At 55.7% G+C, this 20806-nt stretch overlaps 1 protein-coding gene across 6 annotated transcripts in view; it reads right to left on the bottom strand.

Annotated features, from left to right (window-relative positions):
- The window catches only part of FHAD1 (forkhead associated phosphopeptide binding domain 1), a 119075-nt gene that overhangs the window by 16946 nt on the left and 81323 nt on the right, over positions 1 to 20806 (bottom strand). For 5 of the 6 annotated variants that reach the window (XM_020281623.2, XM_020281617.2, XM_075994253.1 and 2 more), the window contains 8 exons: positions 17549 to 17656; positions 14302 to 14409; positions 11942 to 12115; positions 9441 to 9666; positions 7906 to 7978; positions 5642 to 5748; positions 5089 to 5248; positions 3850 to 3982 (listed from right to left, as the gene is read on the bottom strand). In XM_020281623.2, the coding sequence (XP_020137212.2) occupies positions 3850 to 3982; positions 5089 to 5248; positions 5642 to 5748; positions 7906 to 7978; positions 9441 to 9666; positions 11942 to 12115; positions 14302 to 14409; positions 17549 to 17656 (1089 nt within the window). The remainder of the gene's footprint in view (positions 1 to 3849; positions 3983 to 5088; positions 5249 to 5641; positions 5749 to 7905; positions 7979 to 9440; positions 9667 to 11941; positions 12116 to 14301; positions 14410 to 17548; positions 17657 to 20806) is intronic. The other variant, XM_075994255.1, reaches the window with a different exon arrangement.

Here is a 20806-nt window from a genome sequence, read left to right as displayed (position 1 = left end):
GAATATCACTCTTATAGTCACAGAAACATGGGCAATTCATGCATAGCAGAAACTCTGTCACTTAGCACGTTTGGAAAATACTATAAGGGCGTCAGCAGAGAAGGAATTTAAATTTCTCATCTCAAATATCAAGTCACATCTAGGAAGATTTCCAACTTTCCTACCTACTTAGCATCACTATAAATAAAAGATCTCCTCTCTGTTCCCTTTCCTCGTTTTATTTTTTATTTATTTTTTCTTCTAATATTCTTCTCTGCCTGGGTTTCCACTTGTTGTCATTATGGTCTTGTTTATGAACAATCACGCCAATCTACTCCTGGCGGGGCATCTTTAGATGGGAACACATGATACTTTCCTTTTAATCGGTAATAAAAAAGGCTTGTCTGGTATTTGCTAGGGGAAATTTGATACACTGGCCCTTGGTGGTCTGGAGAAAGGAAAACCTTCCTGAGACTTCCGGAGCCCCTGGAAGAGCGCTGTCCCACAGAGCTTCCTGTGACAGTGGTGGTGTTTTATGTATGCACCCCCCAACACGGCAGCCACTGGAGACACAGGGACCTCACTGCACAGCTTGGGCTTGCACCGGCTTAACTGAGAGTACAGATAGGAAAGGTCTTCTTCATCTTTTAAGAGCCATGCACCCTTTTAAGATTTGGAAGAATGCAGGGTTCTTTTCTCCAGAAAAAGTCACATGCACGCAATATTCTGCACGTAAATTCTAGAGGTTCAAGTCCTCCTGGGGTGCAGTCCGACTGCAAGTTAAACAACATTTGTTGGGGTGAGCAATTCATTAGCTCGTTCACGCAGATTTACGTGTGTATGTGCCAAGCCTCGTTCCAGGCTTTGGGGATTCAGCAGGGACCAAGACCGAGACAGACAATGGGGAGAGAGGTGGGGAAAATATACGGTGTTTAGCGATCAATGGTAAAGGGGAAATTGAGTGGGGAGATGGGACGGGGTGCTGGGAACGGCTTGCCATTGGAGATAGAGCTGCCAGGGAAGGCTGCAGTCAAACCGCAAGAAAGGGAAAAATTGACAATCTGGTTCTCTTATAATAATTTTTAAAATAACAATTTTGGTTCACTTCGTACATATATAGAGATAGATATAGATATAGATGATAACGTATGCAGCATGAAGGGAACCGAAATTATTTTTAAAATTGTCTATGTATCTATCAAACATGTCTATGTATCTATCTGTCTCTCAACTACGGCGCCGGCTACATGCCAGACACCGCTCCAGGCGCCGGGTGAAAGCGGGGACCACGCAGACAAGCCCCTGCTGCCGTGGAGCTCATTTTTCTGGGGCAGACAGAGGACAAAAAACTAAACAGGTACCTAAATACTCTGATTCCTCAGCGCAATAAATGCTACCAGGACGACACAGCGGAGGAGGGGAAAGGAGACAGGAATCTGTTCTTCTTCTGTAGTGACTCAAAGGCTTATTAAGGGCCTGTAGGACACGTCCCAGGCTCCGTGCCAGCCACACTGGCCACCGGGAGCCCAGGGCCCATGGACTCTTTTAAGCAGCTCCGCAGTGCCATCTGAGGCCCTCCTGGGACTGTCCCCCGTGTCCTCACCACTCGGTCCTTCCCTCCCTTCAGGCTCTGCCCAGGTCCCCTCCCGCACAGGCCTCCCCACCTCCTCGTCCAAACGAGCCCCCGCCCCCAGCTTGCGACTCTGCCCCAGTCCTGCGTGTGGGTCCTCAGGTTGCTTATTCCCACATGTCGTCTATTTCTGTCCCTCCTTTCCCAGAACGCAGGCTCCGAGAGAGCAAGGTCCTTCTCCCCTTTGTTGATTGCGCCGTTCCCTGGCCCAGCACCATGCCTGGCTGGACATAGAAGGTGCTCAACAAATACGAAGCCCGAATGGACTGAGGTCAGAAACAGGAGCAGCAGAGCTGGCCGAGCCTTCTAGTGGGGACCAGGGCTCAGCAGACGGCAGGCGGAGGGGCGGTGACATCCCAGCCCAGCTGCACTTAGAGGGGCGGTGACATCCCAGCCCAGCTGCACTTAGAGGACCTTGCTCAGGCTGGGGCCCCGGCCCCGCCCCCTCCGGGCCGCACGGCGGGTCCACTTCCCAGGTCGGTTCTACGCTGGCCTCACCCATCTCTTTGAGGGTGTGTGTTTGCCCGGGGAGTAAACCACCAGAACGTTCTCTGCCTCTCTGTCTCTCTGTGTGCAGGAAGGGCAGGAGATACCGAATGCGGGGTGCTGGGGAGCCCCGGCAGCAGGCTCCGCTGCGGGCTCGGCGTGGCCCGAGGAGACCCCGGAGCGCCACGTGACCCTCCTCACGGCTCTCCTGGGAATCTGTTTACTTAGAGAGGACGGAGATTCTTTCTCATACAACTCTCAAGCCCTCTGACCCACTCTGGCTTGGAAAGCAGGATGTGGCCCGAGGGAGGAAACCATTCCAGAGGGAGCAAATACATTTTCCTTTTATCTCACAGCCTCCCCCAACCCCCTCTAATCCCTTCTCACAATACAAATCAAAAGTCAAGGGCATCCCAGTTCAACAATCCGTTCTAACGAACATGTACAGAGTCCGGGGGTGGGGGGGCTGGTGTGGGCGGGGACCCCCCAGCATGCAGCAGGCGCTCAATAGTTGTTGAATGAATGGATGAGTAGGGGTCTGGTGGTCGTCCCGCTCTAAGAGCCTGGGATTCCATCGGGAGTGACACATGCTCCCTGCCCCACAGAGCTTACGCCCCCTCCCGGTTGCCCCAAGCAACAAGAAGACACTTCTGTGAAAGTGCTCTGGACAGGAGCCGGTGCCAAGGACAGCTGGCCGGACCTGCCCTTTCGTCAAAGCTGCTGGCGGCCCTGGCTCGGTGCTGTCTGGCAGGGGAAGGCACCTCTGAGAAAGCGGGAAGGGAGCCGACACATTTGGCCCTGCTTCCTAGTGAGAACCCAAAGCCTGCTACCGGAACGCCCGCTCTCCAGGTCCCTGACGCCAAGGGGAAGGATGTCCCCGGACTCTCGGAAACCAGGGGCCTCGAGGAACCACCGCAGCCCCAGCCCCAGGGCCAGAGTGTGCGCACCAGCTTCGAGGACGCAAAGACACGCTCCCCGTTCGAGCGTGGGACTGCCGGGCATGCAACGGCTTCCGGGCAGCCCCACGGAGCCACACGGAGCAGTGATCAAGGGACAGCCGTGGGGCGTCAACTGCATGGCTCTTCCGGAAGGTGGTTCGGCCCTATGTTTAGGAAGTGCAAGTACATGAACTGCAGCATTGTGTGAAAGGAGGAACAACCTAAACGTCCACCAACGGGGGCTGGCTGGATAAAAACAAACAGTGGGATTCTACGAGGCCGTTCCAGAGAATGAGGCAGATCTTTATACGCTTACTTGAAAAGACGCCCATTAAATAGGGCCATGTAAAACAGAACCAAGCTGCAGAGTGTGTGTGGTTTGATACCATTAGCAATAAAAGTATCTATCAATAGATATCCGTGTGCATGGGTTTGTGTGTGTATATAGATAAGGTGGGGACTGGCATTCCTCCCCGATGAGGGAACTAGCACACAGTGACCTCGCAGAGTTTGTAAGTGGAGGAGTTGGGACTCGAACCCGGGTGGAGTGCATCCCCCGCACGCTCCTGCCCACATTAGGATGTGGGGGCCTCTGCGAGGAAAAGACCCGGAGGCCCACATGCCGAACTGTTGGCGGCTGTGACCGCTGGGGACTGAGACCGAAGGGGCGGGACTCTGCACTTCACTTCGTACATTTCACACACTCAGGCCATGCTTTTGGAATTTAGAATGAAATGTCTTCAAAAGGAAAGAAAGCCACCACTGGGCTCTGTCTCCGTGTGTCCTTCCAGGTGCCCGGGACCGGCGGGCACTCACTTCTTGGCTGCTCAAGAAGACCTCGGGCTGGCTTGGTTCTATCTGCACGGAGATGTCACACGTCTGGGCCTTCTTCCTGGGCTTCTGCTCCTGCTCCGTTTTCGGCTGGAGCCTGTGCTTCTCTTGCGAATCCCTAGGGCAGAGGAGAGGAGTCCTGGGCAGCAGGATGGCACAAGGTTCCCGCAAATTACTTTGGTGCCCATTGGCGGACCAGGAAATGGGGCTCTATTTTTACAGGTAACTGAATTCTTTGAGACTTCACGTCTCCTGCCCCCAGGTTTCTAGAGAATGTGGTGTCAGGAGACTTATGGGAGAGTGGCCAGGGCAGTGGGCACCTGCCCTTGCTTCCTACACTGTGGACACCGGCTGTGGCATTGACAGGGACTTCCCCTGCATGTCTGCAATTTCTAACGCTTTGTCTGTGTCAACCCTTCTATTTCTCACAATAATTCCATGAGTTAAGGAATCTCCCATTTTGCAGACGAGCAAAGAGACACACAGCAATTTACCCGTGGTCACCGAGCTTGGACACAGAGGCGTCTGGCTTTGAAACCAGGCAGCCTAGATCTGGGGCCTGTTCTTTTAGCCACTGTGTGAATCTGCCTTGGCCCCCAGGGACATGAAGCTACAGGATATACACAAAACACCAATTTTACTCAAACTTTTTTTTGGGGGAAATATTACTTATGTTCAAACATGGACAAACTATGAACAAAATTGCAAACTCCCAGGTATTTTTTAGATTAATCCATGGGACAATGACAATATTTTATATTTATTTTATGCTGACACCTGCGGTTTATTCATTTGTTCAGTAAATACTAAGTTCCCGCACGTGCCGGCACTGTGTGCGTGCCAGCAACAGTGGCCAAGATCTGTACAGACCCTGTCCCCATGGGGGAGGTGGGCAATAAACAGGCAGTCATAGCCTTGCTGTGTGACAAGAGGTAGGTGGGACTGGGGGAGCCCAGGCAGAGCAGCATCCCTTGGCTATGATCACTGAGGGTGAGGGAGGGAGGGCTTCCTGGAGGAAGTGGTGTTTAAGCTGAGACCTGTTTTCTGAAATCTTGGTCAAGAATGTCTGCGAGGTACAGAACTCAGCAAAGACCTGTTTTAATTGATGAGGCTGTGAACCAACAGAACACGTATCATTCATTCATTCGGCTCCTCAAGCAGCACCTACGGAGCCCCCTCTCTGTGCCAGGCTCCTCCCCACACCATGCGGACGCCCCCGCATACCTGAGTGCCTCCTTGAGCATCTTCAGCTCCCGGTCCTTCTTCTCCACCAGGCCGCTCAGCTGGGCCATCTTCTCCCTGAGCGCACTCAGCTCCCGTCTCTGCTGCTGGACCAGGTCCATGTTCCGCTCCAGTTCCACCTTCTGCTTCTCATTGAGCTCCCCTGGGGGCGACATGAAAGCTGGTATGTTGGTGGGGGTCCCTGCTATGGCCACAGCAGACCTGCCAGGCCTCCAAGGACCACAAGGCAGGGCTGCCCTCCAGGTCTTTGCTTCCAGAGCCAAGTCTCCTGTAGTGGGAGAAAACTCTCCCCAAAAGAGAAAGTTGCATTTCAATGCAGAGGGCCAAAGTCCCCCAGAGAAGGTGGCCCCTTGGCACTGGGGATCAGAGCCACATACAAGATACCGCATTTGCTGACCCCAACCAAGTTACAGGCGTCAGCACAGGACGGCAGCTTGGCCGTGATTTTTCATACCAAGGTTTTGCACTCTTAAGCCTCATTCCTTTCCTTTCTCAAGTGGGTCAGGACGTCAAGAGACACAGGGACGGTTCAAACCTCTCAAATCCGACATTCGGCCGTGGGCTTCGGTGAGGTCTTTCCTCAACTTCATGATGACCTCCTGCTGGGACAGGATTTCCTTCTGAGCAGTCAGCAAGTCGTCTCTGCAATTCACAAAGACAGGCAAAGTCAGTTCGGCTCAACCTTCGTGGTGTCTCCGGGTGCCTGGAAGGGGCCAAGGACAAATGCAGTCAGGTGCAGTCATGGTCCATGTGATGCCAAGCCCAGCAAAGGGATGAGGGCAGTCTTTACACACACTCGAAACAAAAATTCATTTTGGTGTACCTTCATTTAAAAAAATAGAATGAGATGGAATTCCTGGTGGAGAGAGGTGGGGCCGCACGGGAATGAACGAATGGTGTGTGTGCGGGGGTCGGCGGAGGAGCCCAGACAACCAAGGGGGTACAGGGACGGTGAAAGGACAGACCCCCACCAGCCGGGGTGCAGGACACCTTCGGCAAGCCTCAGGGCAGTCGTGGGGGGGGGAGGGCGGCTGCGGCCAGTGGAGGGGTGAAGGGCGCGGGGGCGGGCGCCTTGACGGGGAGTGGGCTTTTGAGAACGTGTGGGAAGCCCCAGCTGGGGGAGACACCCCGTGTGCGTGCGTGTTTGGGGAGGAGGCCTTGCCCTTGGGAAGCGGGTAAGAGGCTCAGTCTCTGGGCGGGTATCAATGTCACTCATTTGAGTTCACAGGCTTTTGAAATCCCGGCTCTTCTTATATGGACTTTTGAGGGTGGAATGTGTGTTTCTTATGAAGTAAAGCAAAACACTGGTAGGTTACATGTCAAAAAAAAAAAAGGCTGGAGATAGTTGGAATGAAAATAACTACATATAGAATAAATTCTGTGTGTGTGTGGGTGTGTGCACCTCCTTGGCTGTCCCTTGGCTGTAACCACAACTTTTCCAACTCAAGGCTGGAACTTTAGAACTCCAGCGTCTACACAAGCTGATACACTGGATCAGAGCAGAGCAATGTGGCCACGGCCACGTGGTGCCGATTCCCCAAGTCAGGCCACTGTTATCTCCAGAGAGGGTGCTGCCAGGAGGAGGAGTCAGTCAGGAGTGTTTCAGAATGAGGAGGCTGGGTATCTCTGTCCTTCCTGGCGTGAAAACCCTGTGACATTAGAGTTTGATAACTAGAATGTGGAGCCGGGATCAGGCTGGTGGTCCGTCGTCTTTGAGAAACTGCCTCGGCCCTTCCCATGCGGGCCTCCCGGTTCATATGCTACAGCGCAGTTGTTTTCTGGGCCTTGCCCAAGATTTGTTTCCCTGGAAACTGCCCATTCCATGAGGATCAAGTCATAAACTCATCGACCCTCGGGTGGGGAGAGTTGAGGTCACTTAGTTGAGGTCATTTAGTCTAACCTCCTAACTTGTAACCTTTCCAGGCCCCCACCCCACCATGGTCTCCACTGCTTGGAACCCCCGCCGCCTGCTTCTAGGACCTAGAAATGGACTTGCCTTTGGCAGGCACTCGGGGAAACTGCTACTGCTGGTATTAGCTAGCACTTAGCACGCGCCAGGCACGTACATCCTTACCTCACAAACAAGGAAGCTAAGGCTCAGTGAGGTGAGGGGGGGTGGCTCACCCAGGCCACACAACTGCAAAATGTTGAGCTGGGATCTGCTATGGTTTGCCTGTTTGTCCCCTCCAAACTCATGTTGACACTGAGTCCCCAGTGTGGCAGTACTGAGAGGTGGGGCCTTTAAAAGGCGATCGGGTCATGGGGACCCCGTCCTCATGAATGGATTAGTCCATTTGTGGATTCATGGGTTCATGGATTCATGGGTTCATGAGTTATTGGATTAGTGAATCAGCGGGTCATCGTGGGAACGGGACTGGTGGCTTCATGAGAAAAGGAAGAGCGAGACCCGAGTTGGCACCCTCAACCCCCTCACCACGGGACGCCCCGTGCCACCCCGGGACTCTGCAGAGAGCAAGAGGGCCCTCTCCAGATGCAGCCCCTCGACCTTGGGCTTCTCAGTGCCTGTAACTGTAAAAAATTAATAAGGATTTTTTTTTTTTTATAAATCACCCAGTTTCAGATATTCTGTTATAAGCAACAGAAAACAGACTAAGACAGGAGGTGAGCATCTCGCCACAGCACCGTCCTGATCCGCTGCAGGAGTCGAGGCACTTAAGCAGCACCGAGAAAGCCACAGGCTCAACCCTCCCGCAGGCTCCGGCACGAGGCCAGAGGCAGGGGCTTTGCTTATCGGCCCTTGCCCAGGCGGCCGAGGCTCTCGCAGCCGCGGGCACTCACATCAGGTGTTCGCACGCGGCGTCCTTGGCACTGTTCTCTGATGGAGACTCCTGCGGCGCCTCCTCCTTCTGAGCTGTATCAGAGACACACGGGCATGGTTAGAGTCCTCCTTGCTCACAGACAACTCGGGAGCCCTCCGCCCGCCGGTGAGACCCACCGCGCGTTCTGTGGCACAGGCCGGCGCTCTCTCCGGGCGTGAGGCCACGCGGCCTTCCCGGCTGCTCTCCAAGGCAGGGGTCGCTAAGTCCACTCACAGGCAACAGCCATCAGGGGACGGAACCTGCCCCGGCCACTCAGCTGAGCCGCTGAGAGGTGCAGCCTCAGCCCCTGGGTCACCCCGCCTGCTCTTCCTCCTCCTTTCCACCCAGACAAGAGTCTCGGAGGAGTAATCTGTGCGCAGCACCTTCCTGTCCTCACCCCCCTGCCTCTGGCTTCCATTCTCACCACTCCCTCACTCGTTTATTCAGTCAACAAACGTTCATGGAATGCCTGTTTTATGGCAGGCACTGATCTAAGTGTGGGGGTGACACAGACGTAGTCGCCCTTCAGACCCCAGCTCAAACATCTGCCCTCTGACCCAGACTCGGGGCTAGCAAACGGAGCCTGCTCCTTGTCCTTGCCACGGTGCCCTGTTCGTCCTGGATCAGGGCAGGGCGAGAATTTGGTTAGCCTCAGGGACAATAACTGGCGTGTCCATCACCGAATCCCAGTGCCTAAATGAGACTGGCTCAACTGAGGGTGCCGAATGAATGAATGAATGCATGCATGCAGGCTGCGTGGGGCGGGCCCTGACAGCTAGCTGACTAGCCGACACAGAACCACGTGTCTTGACCAGGAGTGAGTTTGCCCTTGGGGAACATTTGGCAACGCCTGGAGACATTGTGGTTGTCACACTGGGGGCGGGGGTTGGGGTGCTACTGGCATCTAGTGGGTAGAGGCCAGGGATGCTGCTAAACACCCCACAGTGCACAGGGCACCCCACAACAAAGCCCCATCCTACTCCAAATGTCCACAGTGCTGAGGCTAAAAAAACCTTGGCCTGAGGCCTCTACTTCTAGAATTTTCTCCAAGAGCTTAGTATTTTTGCAATAATATAAGTTACCTTGGCTACTTAGAGTGAATAAGTGCTCACGACTCTGAGTTCTTTTTTTGGCCTCTTTCGGGCCTATTTTTTTTAAGAGACAAATCCCGGTGGGTAACGACAGTGCATTAGCCAAGCTGCCAAAAGGCTGCTGGCAGAGAGAAGCCTCCAGAAGGTCCTTCGATGGCCCTATCAGCCCTGGTGGCCTGGGTGTCTCCCTGGCTCACTAGGCCGGCACAAAGGCCGAGCCGATTCATTGTCCTCACTTCCGTTCAACCTGGGCCCTGGAGGGCTTCTCACCTCGTGTGACAAGAACAAAAGGGGGTCCCTGGGGACTGGGTGCGATTTCAAGTGGGCGAGGCCTTTTCTTACCCGCCAGCCTACGGGGACCCACAGGAGACGCAGAGCCTGCCCTGACACCAGGATTTCCTCGGCGGCAGCCCTTTGGCCCTACCTGGGTCGTTGTCCTTCAAGGTTGCGATCTCTCCTTCGATTCTTTTATGGAGCTGGGTCACTCTTTGGAGCCTTTCCTCTAGGCTCACGATCGTCTGGGAGTGCTGCTTGACTTGCTCCCTGTATTCCGTGATCTCGTCCTCAAATTCGTGCTTCTGCGACTCTCGCTCCTCCTGCAGCGCCTTCACCGTGTGCTGGTGCAGACGCATCCGCTCCTCCATCACGATCTGGGGAGCAGAGGGACGCACGCTGTGATCTGGGGGCAGGCGTGGCGGCAACAGCAAGAACACCGCTCCCTGCACACGCTGGGGCTGCGCTGGGCCCCGCCCCAGGGCCTTTGCACGTGCCGACCCCCCTGCCCTCTATGCTCCTCAGCTCCTCCCGGGGCTGACTCCTCGTCTTTCAGGGCTCAGTTCCAACGTCACCTTCTCCAGGAGGCCCTCCCTGACCGCCTCTTGGGAGCAGCGTGAGACGCTTTCTTTTTTTTTTTTTTTTTTTGAGACAGAGTCTCACTTTGTTGCCCAGGCTAGAGTGAGTGCCGTGGCGTCAGCCTAGCTCACAGCAACCTCAAACTCCTGGGCTCGAGCGATCCTTCTGCCTCAGCCTCCCGAGTAGCTGGGACTACAGGCATGAGCCACCATGCCCAGCTAATTTTATATATATATATCAGTTGGCCAATTAATTTCTTTCTATTTATAGTAGAGACGGGGTCTCGCTCTTGCTCAGGCTGGTTTTGAACTCCTGACCTTGAGCAATCCGCCCGCCTCGGCCTCCCAAGAGCTAGGATTACAGGCGTGAGCCACCGCGCCCGGCCTCGTGAGACGCTTTCTGTTCCAATGTCTATTCCATTTTCATCACCATCTACAACCACCGTGTCTCCTTGTTTCTCACGCCCGCTAGAACGTACACTCTGCGACAGCAGAAACTCGTCTCATTGACTGCTACGCCCCCCAGCATCTAGATCTGGATGTTGGATAGATCTTTGTGGAATGAATGAATAATTCTATAAGAAAAAGTGAATGGCCGGGCGCGGTGGCTCACGCTGGTAATCCTAGCACTCTGGGAGGCCGAGGCGGGCGGACAGTTGGAGCTCAGGAGTTCCAGACCAGCCCGAGCAAGAGCGAGACCCCATCTCTACTAAAAATAGAAATTAATTGGCCAACTAAAAATATATAGAAAAAATTAGCCGGGCATGGTGGCTCATGCCTACAGTCCTGGTGACTCGGGAGGCTGAGGCAGGAGGATCGCTTGAGCCCAGGAGTTTAAGGTTGCTGTGAGCTAGGCTGGCATCACAGCACTCCAGCCCAGGCAACAAGAGTGAGATTCTGTCTTCAAAAAAAAAAAAGTGAATGAATCTGTATTTCCTCAAAACCAAAATGCCAGTGACCTCCAAATGGTGAGTCCCTTCCCACCCTCTCCCTCCTGATGTTCTTCCCAGAGTCTCCACCCCTCATTCCCTCTGCTCCGCCACCCTCACCTCTCCGTCCCTTAGTGGTGCCAGCTCCTGCTGCTAGTCTCGCGTCTGCTCGGAGGGCGGGGAACTCCTTGCCCACCCACACCCGTGAGGCCGTCTTCCCGGTCAGGCCGGGTCTTGCTTCCTCTCCCCAGTTCACTGTGCCGCCACCCGACTCCCGCCTTGCCTCATCTTCTCCAAAAGAGGATCCCACTGACGAGGTCCCCCTGCTACCCAAACCTCCATATCCCCAGCCCTGTGCCGCCCCTACACCGTCCCCTCCCCAGGGGCCCTGGCTGGGAGCTTGCAGTCCTTTGGCACCTCCTCTCCTTGGTGCTCCTGTCCCGCAGGCCACTGAGCAAGTCCTGCCACCCTGACTCTGTCTGGGGCGAGTCTTTCCTTCCCATTCCTCGGCCCAGCCCCCACCGCGGGTCCTTGTGATTCTGGACTCAGCAGCGGCCACCACGTGCCACACTCAGAGCTGGTCTCCGCAACACCACACCCTCTCCCGCATGTGCTTGGTGCACTGCTGGCAGATGAGCCTTCATCACCTCCTTGCCCCCAGGCCCGTCGCACGAATGCAACTTTGAGCCCTGACTGTGGGGAGCCTTGAATGCCGAGCAGGAGCTTTAAAACACTGTTCTTAGAATCTGTGGAATGGTCACAGGTCACTAGATGCTGGGGCTCCCCAGTCCTTCTCCCCGATCCTGTGAGGCCCCTGCATCACGTCTTAGAAGGCCCCGGAGAGAGGGCACGCTAGCTTCTGTGGACCTTTCGCTCTAAACCAGCGCTTCTCAACGGGGGGCAGTTTTGTCCTCCGTGGGACAGTTTTGGTCACAACGGCGGCAGGGAGAGGGCTGCTGGTGACGAGGGGGGAGAGAACAGGGGTGATGCTGAACACCCCAACACGCGGGACAGCCCCTAATGGGGCGCGTCGCACGCCCAGAACGCCAGCAGTGCTGGGGCTGGGAACGTCCCACTCCCGCGGCGCCGGAGCGCTGCAATGGGGAAGGGGGCGGGGAGGTCCTCCCCCAGCGGCACCGACTCACCATCTTGGTCTTGGCGGTCTCCAGCTCGGCCAGCGTCTCGTGCAGCTGCATGGCCAGGCTCTCCGCACGCAGACTGTCAGCCGTCTGCGTCTTCCGCGTCTCCTCCACCACGGCCAGCGCGTCGCTGAGTTTGTTATTCAGGACGTCTTCTTTTTGCCCTTTTAGCTCTATTTCCTAACAGACGACAGCAGACATCAAAATGATAGCAGACATTCTGGGGCGGATGTTTCCCCCGGCCTCTCCGCCCTCCCGCCTTCGAGAAGCAAACTCCACGCTGCCGCGGTTCTGTTGGTCCTTTTTAAGCACAAAGTCCGTGCCTCCTCTGGAAGGTTCCAATTATGATATTTTTTTTTTTTTTTTTTTTTTTTTGAGACAGAGTCTCACTTTGTTGCCCAGGCTAGAGTGAGTGCATTAGCCTGGCTCACAGCACCCTCAATCTCCAGGGCTCAGCGATCCTCCTGCCTCAGCCTCCTGAGTAGCTGGGACTACAGGCATGCGCCACCATGCCCGGCTAATTTTTTGTATTTATATTTTTAGTTGGTCAATTAATTTATTTCTATTTTTGGTAGAGACGGGGTCTCGCTCAGGCTGGTTTCGAACTCCTGACCTTGAGCAATCCGCCCGCCTCGGCCTCCCAAAGTGCTAGGATTACAGGCGTGAGCCACCACGCCCGGCTCAATTATGATATTGATAGAACTCTTCTTTATCTTCAGCTGAGATCCGTCTCCTTGTGATTTCTGGTCTCTGAGCTGTGTCTGTCACCTGGAACTCACTGAGTGAGTTTTATTTCTCTTTTATGAGACAGCCCGTTAAATATTTGCGGAGGGCTGTCATGTCTCTCTAAACTCTTCTCCCGGACACTCGTGCTGAGTTCCTTCTCTCCTTGCCTTCAGGACACTCCGCTTTGCTCTGGGGCCTCAATAACGATGACCTGTCTCCGCCTGCCAGGCCCTGGCCAGATGGGACTCCAGCCGCCATGTCCTCATACACCTTGGAAGGTTCCCGCCTCTTGAACCCATTCTTCTGATTTTTTTTTTTTTTTTCCTGAGACAGAGTCTCACTCTGTTGCCTGGGCTAGAGTGCCGTGGTGTCAGCCTAGCTCACAGCAACCTCAAACTCCTGGGCTCAAGCGATCCTCCTGCCTCAGCCTCCCGAGTAGCTGGGACTACAAGCATGTGCCACCATGCCTGGCTAATGTTTTCTATATATATTAGTTGGCCAATTAATTTCTTTCTATTTATAGTAGAGACGGGGTCTCACTCTTGCTTAGGCTGGTTTCGAACTCCTGACCTTGAGCAATCCGCCCACCTCGGCCTCCCAGAGAGAAAGGATTACAGGCGTGAGCCACTGTGACCGGCCACCTTTCTCCTTTTCTATTCACTGTGACTGCTGGAGTAAAACTTGTGACCCATTCATTGATTTCATGATACATAATTTTATTTTATTTTTTTGCATGAGTCTCATTCCTGATCCATTTTGTGTCCCAATTCATCTATTTTTAAAGTTTTAATTTCTTCTTCTGCCTAAACACTTTAAACACGCAGGTTCCTGAGTCCACCCTACACCCTACGCCCAGTGGATCAGAATCTCTGGGGCCTGAGAAACACGCATTTAAGATACGTTTCCCAGAGATTCTAGTGCGTGCCAACGTTTGGGAACCTTGCTTTAAAGAAAATGATCCAAGATTAACATGAATAGAGAGACTATTTTAGTGCCGTGTTGTGTGTTTGTCACCTGCTTTGCCTGTGAGACATGGTCATTGTGTGTGTGTCCCTTGTACTACTGGGACCCAAGAGGGGTGAATCATGTCCTGCTGCGTGTGACAGGGTGGTGTGCAGCAACTGCCTCTATTCCTGCCGGATCTGTCACTCCTGGTAGTAGCAGTAAATGCATCTTGATTAAGGAGGGGATGATAATTGTGATGACAAGTTCTGGTGGGGAACTGACATCAAAGTGATCAGAAGTCCAGGCGTCCAGACTCCGACATCCCTGTCACTCAAGGGAGCTGGGCCACACAGAGCTGCACAGTGGAGGGTCCGGGAGTGGGACCGTCCCGGGTTTGGAGCCTGCCCCTCCCCGCTGAGCCGTGCGCTCATGACACCGCTACATGCAGCCCGCACACGGTGCTTTTCCATGTGCACTACGTGTCATCAGCAGTCATTCCCACGACTGCTCAGAGACTGACCTACTGGTATCATCTGTATTTCATAAGTGGGGAAACCAAGGCGCAGAGATGGCAAGTAACTTGCCTAAAGTCCCACAGCCAGAAAGGGGGAGGTGGAATTTGAACCCAGAGCCTGGCTCCAGAGCACTGCCCTTCCCCGGCTGGGCTCCTCTCTCTCCCTCCCTGCGGCTCATACCTCCTTCTGCTTGGTCAGGCGATTCTCCAGGTCTTGCACCTTCTTCTTTTCCTTCTCTATGGCCTCGTTGGCCTTGTGTTTCTCGTAGGCGACGTTGCTCTCTGAGATCTGGAAGTCAACGACAGCGGTTTGAGGGCCTGTGCCCTCGAAGGGCAACGGCGCTGCAACGGGCCGCCAGGGCCAGGCACGGGGGGCCACTGAGTCAGGGTTTGGGCGCGAGAGCTCAGGCCCACGTCTTGGTGAGTGACCCGTCACTCGGGATTTTGGGGCTGGTGCTCAGGAAGTGACACGCTGGCGAGTGTCCGGGTCGCGTCCTTTGGCGCCGAGCCACCGGACGAACGGGGCTGAGTCGGCAGCGCTGCAGGCCCGCGTGGGAAGCACCTGGCTTCTGAGGAGGGGGGCAGGAGAGACCGTGCGGGGGAGACGCCTCCTGTCCTGGCAGGCCTGATGCCTCTCTTCCTGCCTACAAAGGTCTGGGAGTCCCGCCCAGGACAGTTTGGAGCTGCGGACACGTGCCCGATAGCCCTGGTGGTGAGGAGGGAAGCGGGGCCCTGCTCAGGCCGCTGGAAGCAAACAGCCAGAGTGGGGCCGGCGAGCCGCGACTGCCGAGCCCCCGCACCAGCACGCAGCCCCCAAGGGAGGTGTTTTAAATACCTGCGCGCGCCTACGAGGACTGCAGGGACACGGACTGAAATGTAAATGGCGGTTGTTTTGGGGGAATTGAGATTAAGGCAATTTATATTTTCTTCTTTTCACTGGTCTGTATCTTCTAAATTTTCTTTAGTGAACGGGCATTATTGGCAGAAGGAAAAACAACTGAGAATTGTTCCAGGGCCGGCTACGCTGGGAGACGGGAAGCTTCTAATTTGAGGGGCAGGATGAGACTCCGGGGATGTACGTGGCCTTGGGGAAACGGTGTTCCCGATGTCCCCCAAGTCTTCACATCACGTAGGGACGTGCCCCTCCCCCCAGCCCCGGCACAGTGTCCCCCTCCCCTCTGGTCCCTGACTCCCCGCTCCTTGCGTGCACACTTGGCGTCTTCCCACTGCCCAGTCTGCCACGTCTTTGCCCAGGACTGTCCAGCCCCGCCCTGCAGTCCACGTCCTGCCTGTCGCAGGAGGCCACCAACGCCCCCCTGCATGCCCCGCGGCCAGGGCCCTTTCCCTCCTCTCCCCACGGCGCTCTGCGCATTGCAGATGGAGACAGTCATGGTGACGCCATGCACCGAATGCGCTAGCGCGCCGCTCTGCACAGCCCCGATGGCACAAGGCCGCCATCCTCGTTCACAGCGAGGAAAGGGAGGCTGCCACCGAGGCAGGACGAGGGCAAGGGACCTTCCAGGCCACACCACCAGGAAGCGGCGGTGCAAGCGCAGACACCGGTGCCCCTGCCCGAGCCAGTGGCCTGCGGCCTGCGGGCCCTGCCTTGCCCATCCGCCTGGTTCCTGCGCAGCCCCTGGAGGCAGGAGCCGTGTTTATGTGCTCACATCTGGGCTGGCGCAGAGCCCGGCAGTCCCTGGCTTCCAGACCCCTCCTGTGGCCCATCTGTTTAAGGGACGCTCTGGGGGCCGCGGCGCCACAGTTGGGGTCCCACCCTTATCGAGGCTTGCTCCGTGTCTGTGCCCTCGCACCCCAGCTGGACTCTGACCGCATTTCCCTCATGGGCGTGGCATGGTCCCTCGGCCAAGGTCTTTGCTTAAGGCGGTCCGGCCCCCACCCTGCTGCCCCACGGAACCCCGCCCCGCCCGGACTCTGACCTCACTGGGGCAGCCTCTTCCCCGGGCATGAATGCACTGACTCCTCACCAGACCTCTAGGGTGGTTCTGCCACTATACCCACGTTAACGCTGAGGGCACAGAGAGGGCAAGGGGCTTGCCCAGGGTCACACAGCGTGCTGGGGCAGAGCTGGGATCTGAGCCCAGAACGGGCACTTTTGGCCCACATGCTCTGCTGCTCCTTCCCACCTCTCCCGCCCCTGTGTCTCCTGCGCCCTCCGGTGTCTCCCACCTCCCAACAGCCTCAGTTTCATTCCTCATGCCCACCCACCCCCCTGGCTAGTTCAGACCCTGCCCCCCCACCCCCGAGTTTGTGCCACTTCACCCAGTGGCCCTCTTTGTCCCCAGGCTCTTTTCCCCTCCCAGGACTCACTCAAATGTCACCTCCTCCGAGAGGCCCTCCCTGCATGCAGACCACTCTCTAGCCCATCCCCCCACTGTTCTCCTGCCCTTAGCACTTGTGGCCTGGAGCTGTCCCTGCCTTGGCTTCCACCTCGTCTGTCTCCCCTGCGCCAGGATGAAGCTCTGGGCGGCCTCGCCCTGGTCCTACTGGCTCACTGTGGTGTCCCCGGCGCCCAGAACAGCGCCTGGCACACACGGGGTGCTCAGCGCATATTTGTGGGTGGACGAACAAAACTGAACGGAACAATTCCCGGAGCCGTCAGCTCTGTTTCTGGGTTTTCCACGCGGGCTGGCCGTGTGTGTTGGTGCCAGCCCAGGCTCCTTCTTCCAGGGCCTGGCCCGGGCGTCCAGGCGGACCCGAGGGCCCGCCTCGCGTGCTGCTCTGAGCAGGCGTGTCTGGTGGGCCTGTCCCCAGGCTGACGGGTGGGGGGAGGGTGGGCGTGGGAGCCTCCAGCTCTGCCTGGGCCTGGCCCTCGGAGCCTGTCCTCACCTTCCCCACATCGTCCTTCCCAGGTGCACTTCTCACCCGCCCCGGAGGCACGGAGCATCTCCAGCACTCATGTGACGTGGCTACGAGTGAGGTCGTCGTGTGCCCGCCTCTCGCTGTGCTGCTTGTGTCTCTTACCCCTCGGCCGGTCCAGGGGCACCCGAGACACCAGGGTGCTGGGGCCGGGGGCTGCTGTCTCCCAACAAGGGGGAGGAGGCTGGCCGAGGGCCCTCCCGGACTACGACCTGGGGGTTCTCTCCTGGAGGGCGTCCCTCCTCCCCAGGGAGCTGAGCCCAAGAGCAGGAAGAGCGTCCCGAGGGCCCGCTGCGTTCGGGGTGCGGTTCTACGTACTTTGTCTCTGGTCGCATTTAATCCTCTAGACTGTCATCGTTCCCATTTTACAGGTGAGGAAACGGAGGGACAGGAGGTCAGGTCTGCCCTGGGTCACGCAGCCCGTAAGTGGCAGATGCCGGCCACCCCAGCCCCTGCATGCTCCCACCACACTCTCTCAGGGCATGTCTGGTTTGGAGCTCCTTCCAGAAGGTTCTGGCTACCACGGCCCACTCTCCCTCTGCTGCTCGTACCTCCTTCTGTTGGGTTAAGTGGTTCTCCAGATCTTGGACTTTTCTCTTCTCATACTCTAAGGCTTCCTTTGCTTTTCTTCTCTCGTGGGCCATGCTGGTCTCCCAAACCTGCAAGTCAACGACCAGGGGTCTGGGTTGCTGCACACTTGCGGGGAAGCTGCTAATAACAACAACGACGGCGGCTAGAACGCGGGGGTGGCATGACACGAGGGCGCCCGGCCAGCCCTTCACTCTCACAGCAACCCTGTCAGAGAAGTGCTGCGAGTGGCCCCATTTTACAGAGGAGGAAACTGAGGAACTGGACGTCGGGAGGGTCCACGGCCGTGCGGTCTGCCAGCGGCGAGGCTGGATCTGAACCTGCGTAGAGAAAAGCACAGAGGCCCTCGGCAGCGGGGGAGCAGAGGGCGCGGGCTTCTTATCCCTGGACCAGGCAGCCTCTCTGATAAAAAGAAGAATCTCATTAATAATGAAATTTTCCATTATTGAAATAAATCTCTTAAAGTGAATCCGGTTTCAAGAGGAAGGCAGTATACTGAATTATTGAGCCGCAATATGCCAATTTGCAGAAGAGGGAGGGACAGAGCCTCACTGGGAACGCTCAGGTAGAATGCAGGGAAGAGAGCGTGGTTTGTATTTGGTGCCCCAGTCAAGGGATTTTGTCTAGGAAGTTACTTGCTGATAAGCCGTTCAGCTAAACAGCCAATGCAGATCACCAAAGGAAATAAATTGCCGGCCATTTCTAGTCACTGCAAGAAGGGGGACCTCAGCTTTCGAACAGCTTGTCTTCTAAACACCAGCTTGACTGCTTGGAACTTGGAACATGGTTACCATTATAACCGGTGGGTAAGGCCCCAGATTAGCCCACAAAAAGTATTTCATCCATAATGCAGATGACACCTTGTATATTTTGCAGTGAGTAGTAGTTTTATAAACTCTTGGCCAGGTGAGGTGGCTCACGCCTGTAATCCTAGCACTCTGGGAGGCTGAGGAGGGAGGATTGCTTGAGCTCAGGAGTTTGAGACCAGCTTCAGCAAGAGTGAGACCCTGTCTCTACTGAAAATAGAAAGAAGGCTGAGCGAGGTGGCTCACGCCTGTAATCCTAGCACTCTGGGAGGCTGAGGCGGGTGGATCGCTCAAGGTCAGGAGTTCGAGACCAGCCTGAGCAAGAGGGAGACCCCGTCTCTACTAAAAAAATAGAAAGAAATTAATTGGCCAACTGAAAATATATAGAAAAAATTAGCGGAGCATGGTGGCACATGCCTGTAATCCTAGCTACTTGGGAGGCTAAGGCAGGAGGATTGCTTGAGCCCAGGAGTTTGAGGTTGCTGTGAGCTAGGCTGACGGCACGGCACTCTAGCCCGGGCAACAGACTGAGACTCTGTTTCAAAAAAAAAAAAAAAAAATTAGCCGGGCATGGTGGCACGTGCCTGTAGACCCAGCTACTTGGGAGGCTGTGGCAGAAGGATCGTTTGAGCCCAGGATTTGGAGATTGCTGTGAGCTAGGCTGAAGCCATGGCACTCACTCTAGCCCGAGCAATAGACTGAGACTCTGTCTCAAAAAAAAAAAAAAATGAGCCAGGCATGGTGGCGCATGCCTATAGTCCCAGCTACTCGGGAAGCTGAGGCAGCAGGATCGCTTGAGCCCAGGAGTTGGAGGCTGCTGTGAGCTAGGCTGACGCCACGGCACTCACTCTAGCCCGGGCAACAGAGTGAGACTCTGTCTCAAAAAAACAAAACGAACGAACAAACAAAAACAAACGCTAACACTGCCGTCCCAACACCAGCCCTAAAAAAAGCAGAAGAGCAGCGGCGTCGTGGGAATTTCACATTTATTTTGAGTGTTTGAGGGTGGGACGCTTCCCCATAAACTGTGAGAGGGACTCGGAGGCACTTCCTAGCGACTTAGAGCCGGCTCTGCTGCGTCTGGCCGCACGTCCACGCGCGCCAGGCCTTCTTCTCGGCGCTCCTCGCGGCCGGGCGGGCGGCGCCGCTGGGGAGGCGGGGCGGCTGGCACAGGGCGCCCGCGTTCAGAGCCGGCCGCGGGTCAGCCTGTAACGCGGTCTCCAAACCCAAGTTATGACCTACTGCTCGTGCTGTCCTTAAACATTCGTCTGAGAATGTGCAGGAAGAGCTAATGAAAAGAAAAAATCAAATAACCACTTGAGGTTGCACGAGGCCTGCGGCCGGGACTGCGCCCTCGCGCGCCCCCGATGGAAACCGAGGCAGGCTCTGCCAGCAGCAAGCGGGCTGATGTTCTCATAGCCCTGGGTGACCCGCCGCAGCTCCTCTCTGCAATGAAGCTTAAATCTTTCTCCTGAAGTCCCCCGTGACCTGGAAATCTCTAAATTCAAAGGCCTCCCCCGGCCCCACGCGGTTGACCTCTTGGTGGCATCTGGCTCGAGGGACTCCTTGCAGACCCTCCTCCTCCTCACCACCTTGGAGGAATGACTCGGGGGGTAAGCCTCAGCGACGCTGTTTACAGATCAAATCGCACAGGCTCTGCCCGGCTGTCTTGCTATTTCTGCCGCAGTGGTGGGTGGGCAAGGGCTTCACCCTGAGCAGTGAGGATGGACAGAAAACAGGGCCCTAACAGAAGTACAGGCAGAAGTGGCAAGCAGGGACAGTGATGACGGCTGCCATTAATTCAGCCAGACACTTCATTCTACGTTGCATCTCCCCCTCCAGCCTTCCAGCAAGAGAGGTATTGATAGATCTGCCACAGCCAAGAAGGAGCCCAGCCAGGACTGACACTTGGATCTCATCCGGTTGTGAAGCTTGCCTCCCCTGTGCGGTCTCAGGACGGAGGGATCAGTGAAAGCACGTGTGAGGAAGCGCAGGGATCCCCTGGGGGCCACAAGCTAAACACGAATCAACAATGTAACAGAGCTTTCCCAGAATCTAGTCGGGGCATATTAATGGAAGTACAACATCGTCAACAAGGGAGGGGAGAGTCCTACCTTAGGCTGCCACAATTGGAGAAGAGTATTTGGTTCTGGTTACCCCACTTTAGGAGAAAGCGGGTGATGGGTTGCACACTTAAATACCCATGAGGGCCAGGCAGAGACCAAAAACGAAGTAGGCCGTGTTTAAGGCAACAGGGAATGGTGAGGACTGTGGCAAACTGCTGCCAACTGGTCAGGTTCCAGTCCAGTTTTGCCAAGTAAAAACAAGGGCCAGATTTTCTGACTTTTCAAGAGAGGATGGAAATCTGGGCTTTTAAATAAATTTTATGAAACACTCTGGAGCCAAACATCACAT

The sequence above is a fragment of the Microcebus murinus genome, chromosome 2 (assembly GCF_040939455.1).
Source record: "Microcebus murinus isolate Inina chromosome 2, M.murinus_Inina_mat1.0, whole genome shotgun sequence".
Lineage (NCBI taxonomy): Eukaryota > Metazoa > Chordata > Mammalia > Primates > Cheirogaleidae > Microcebus > Microcebus murinus.
The sequence above is the reverse complement of the archived record's forward strand: the minus strand, read 5'-3'. Positions and strand labels throughout refer to the sequence as shown.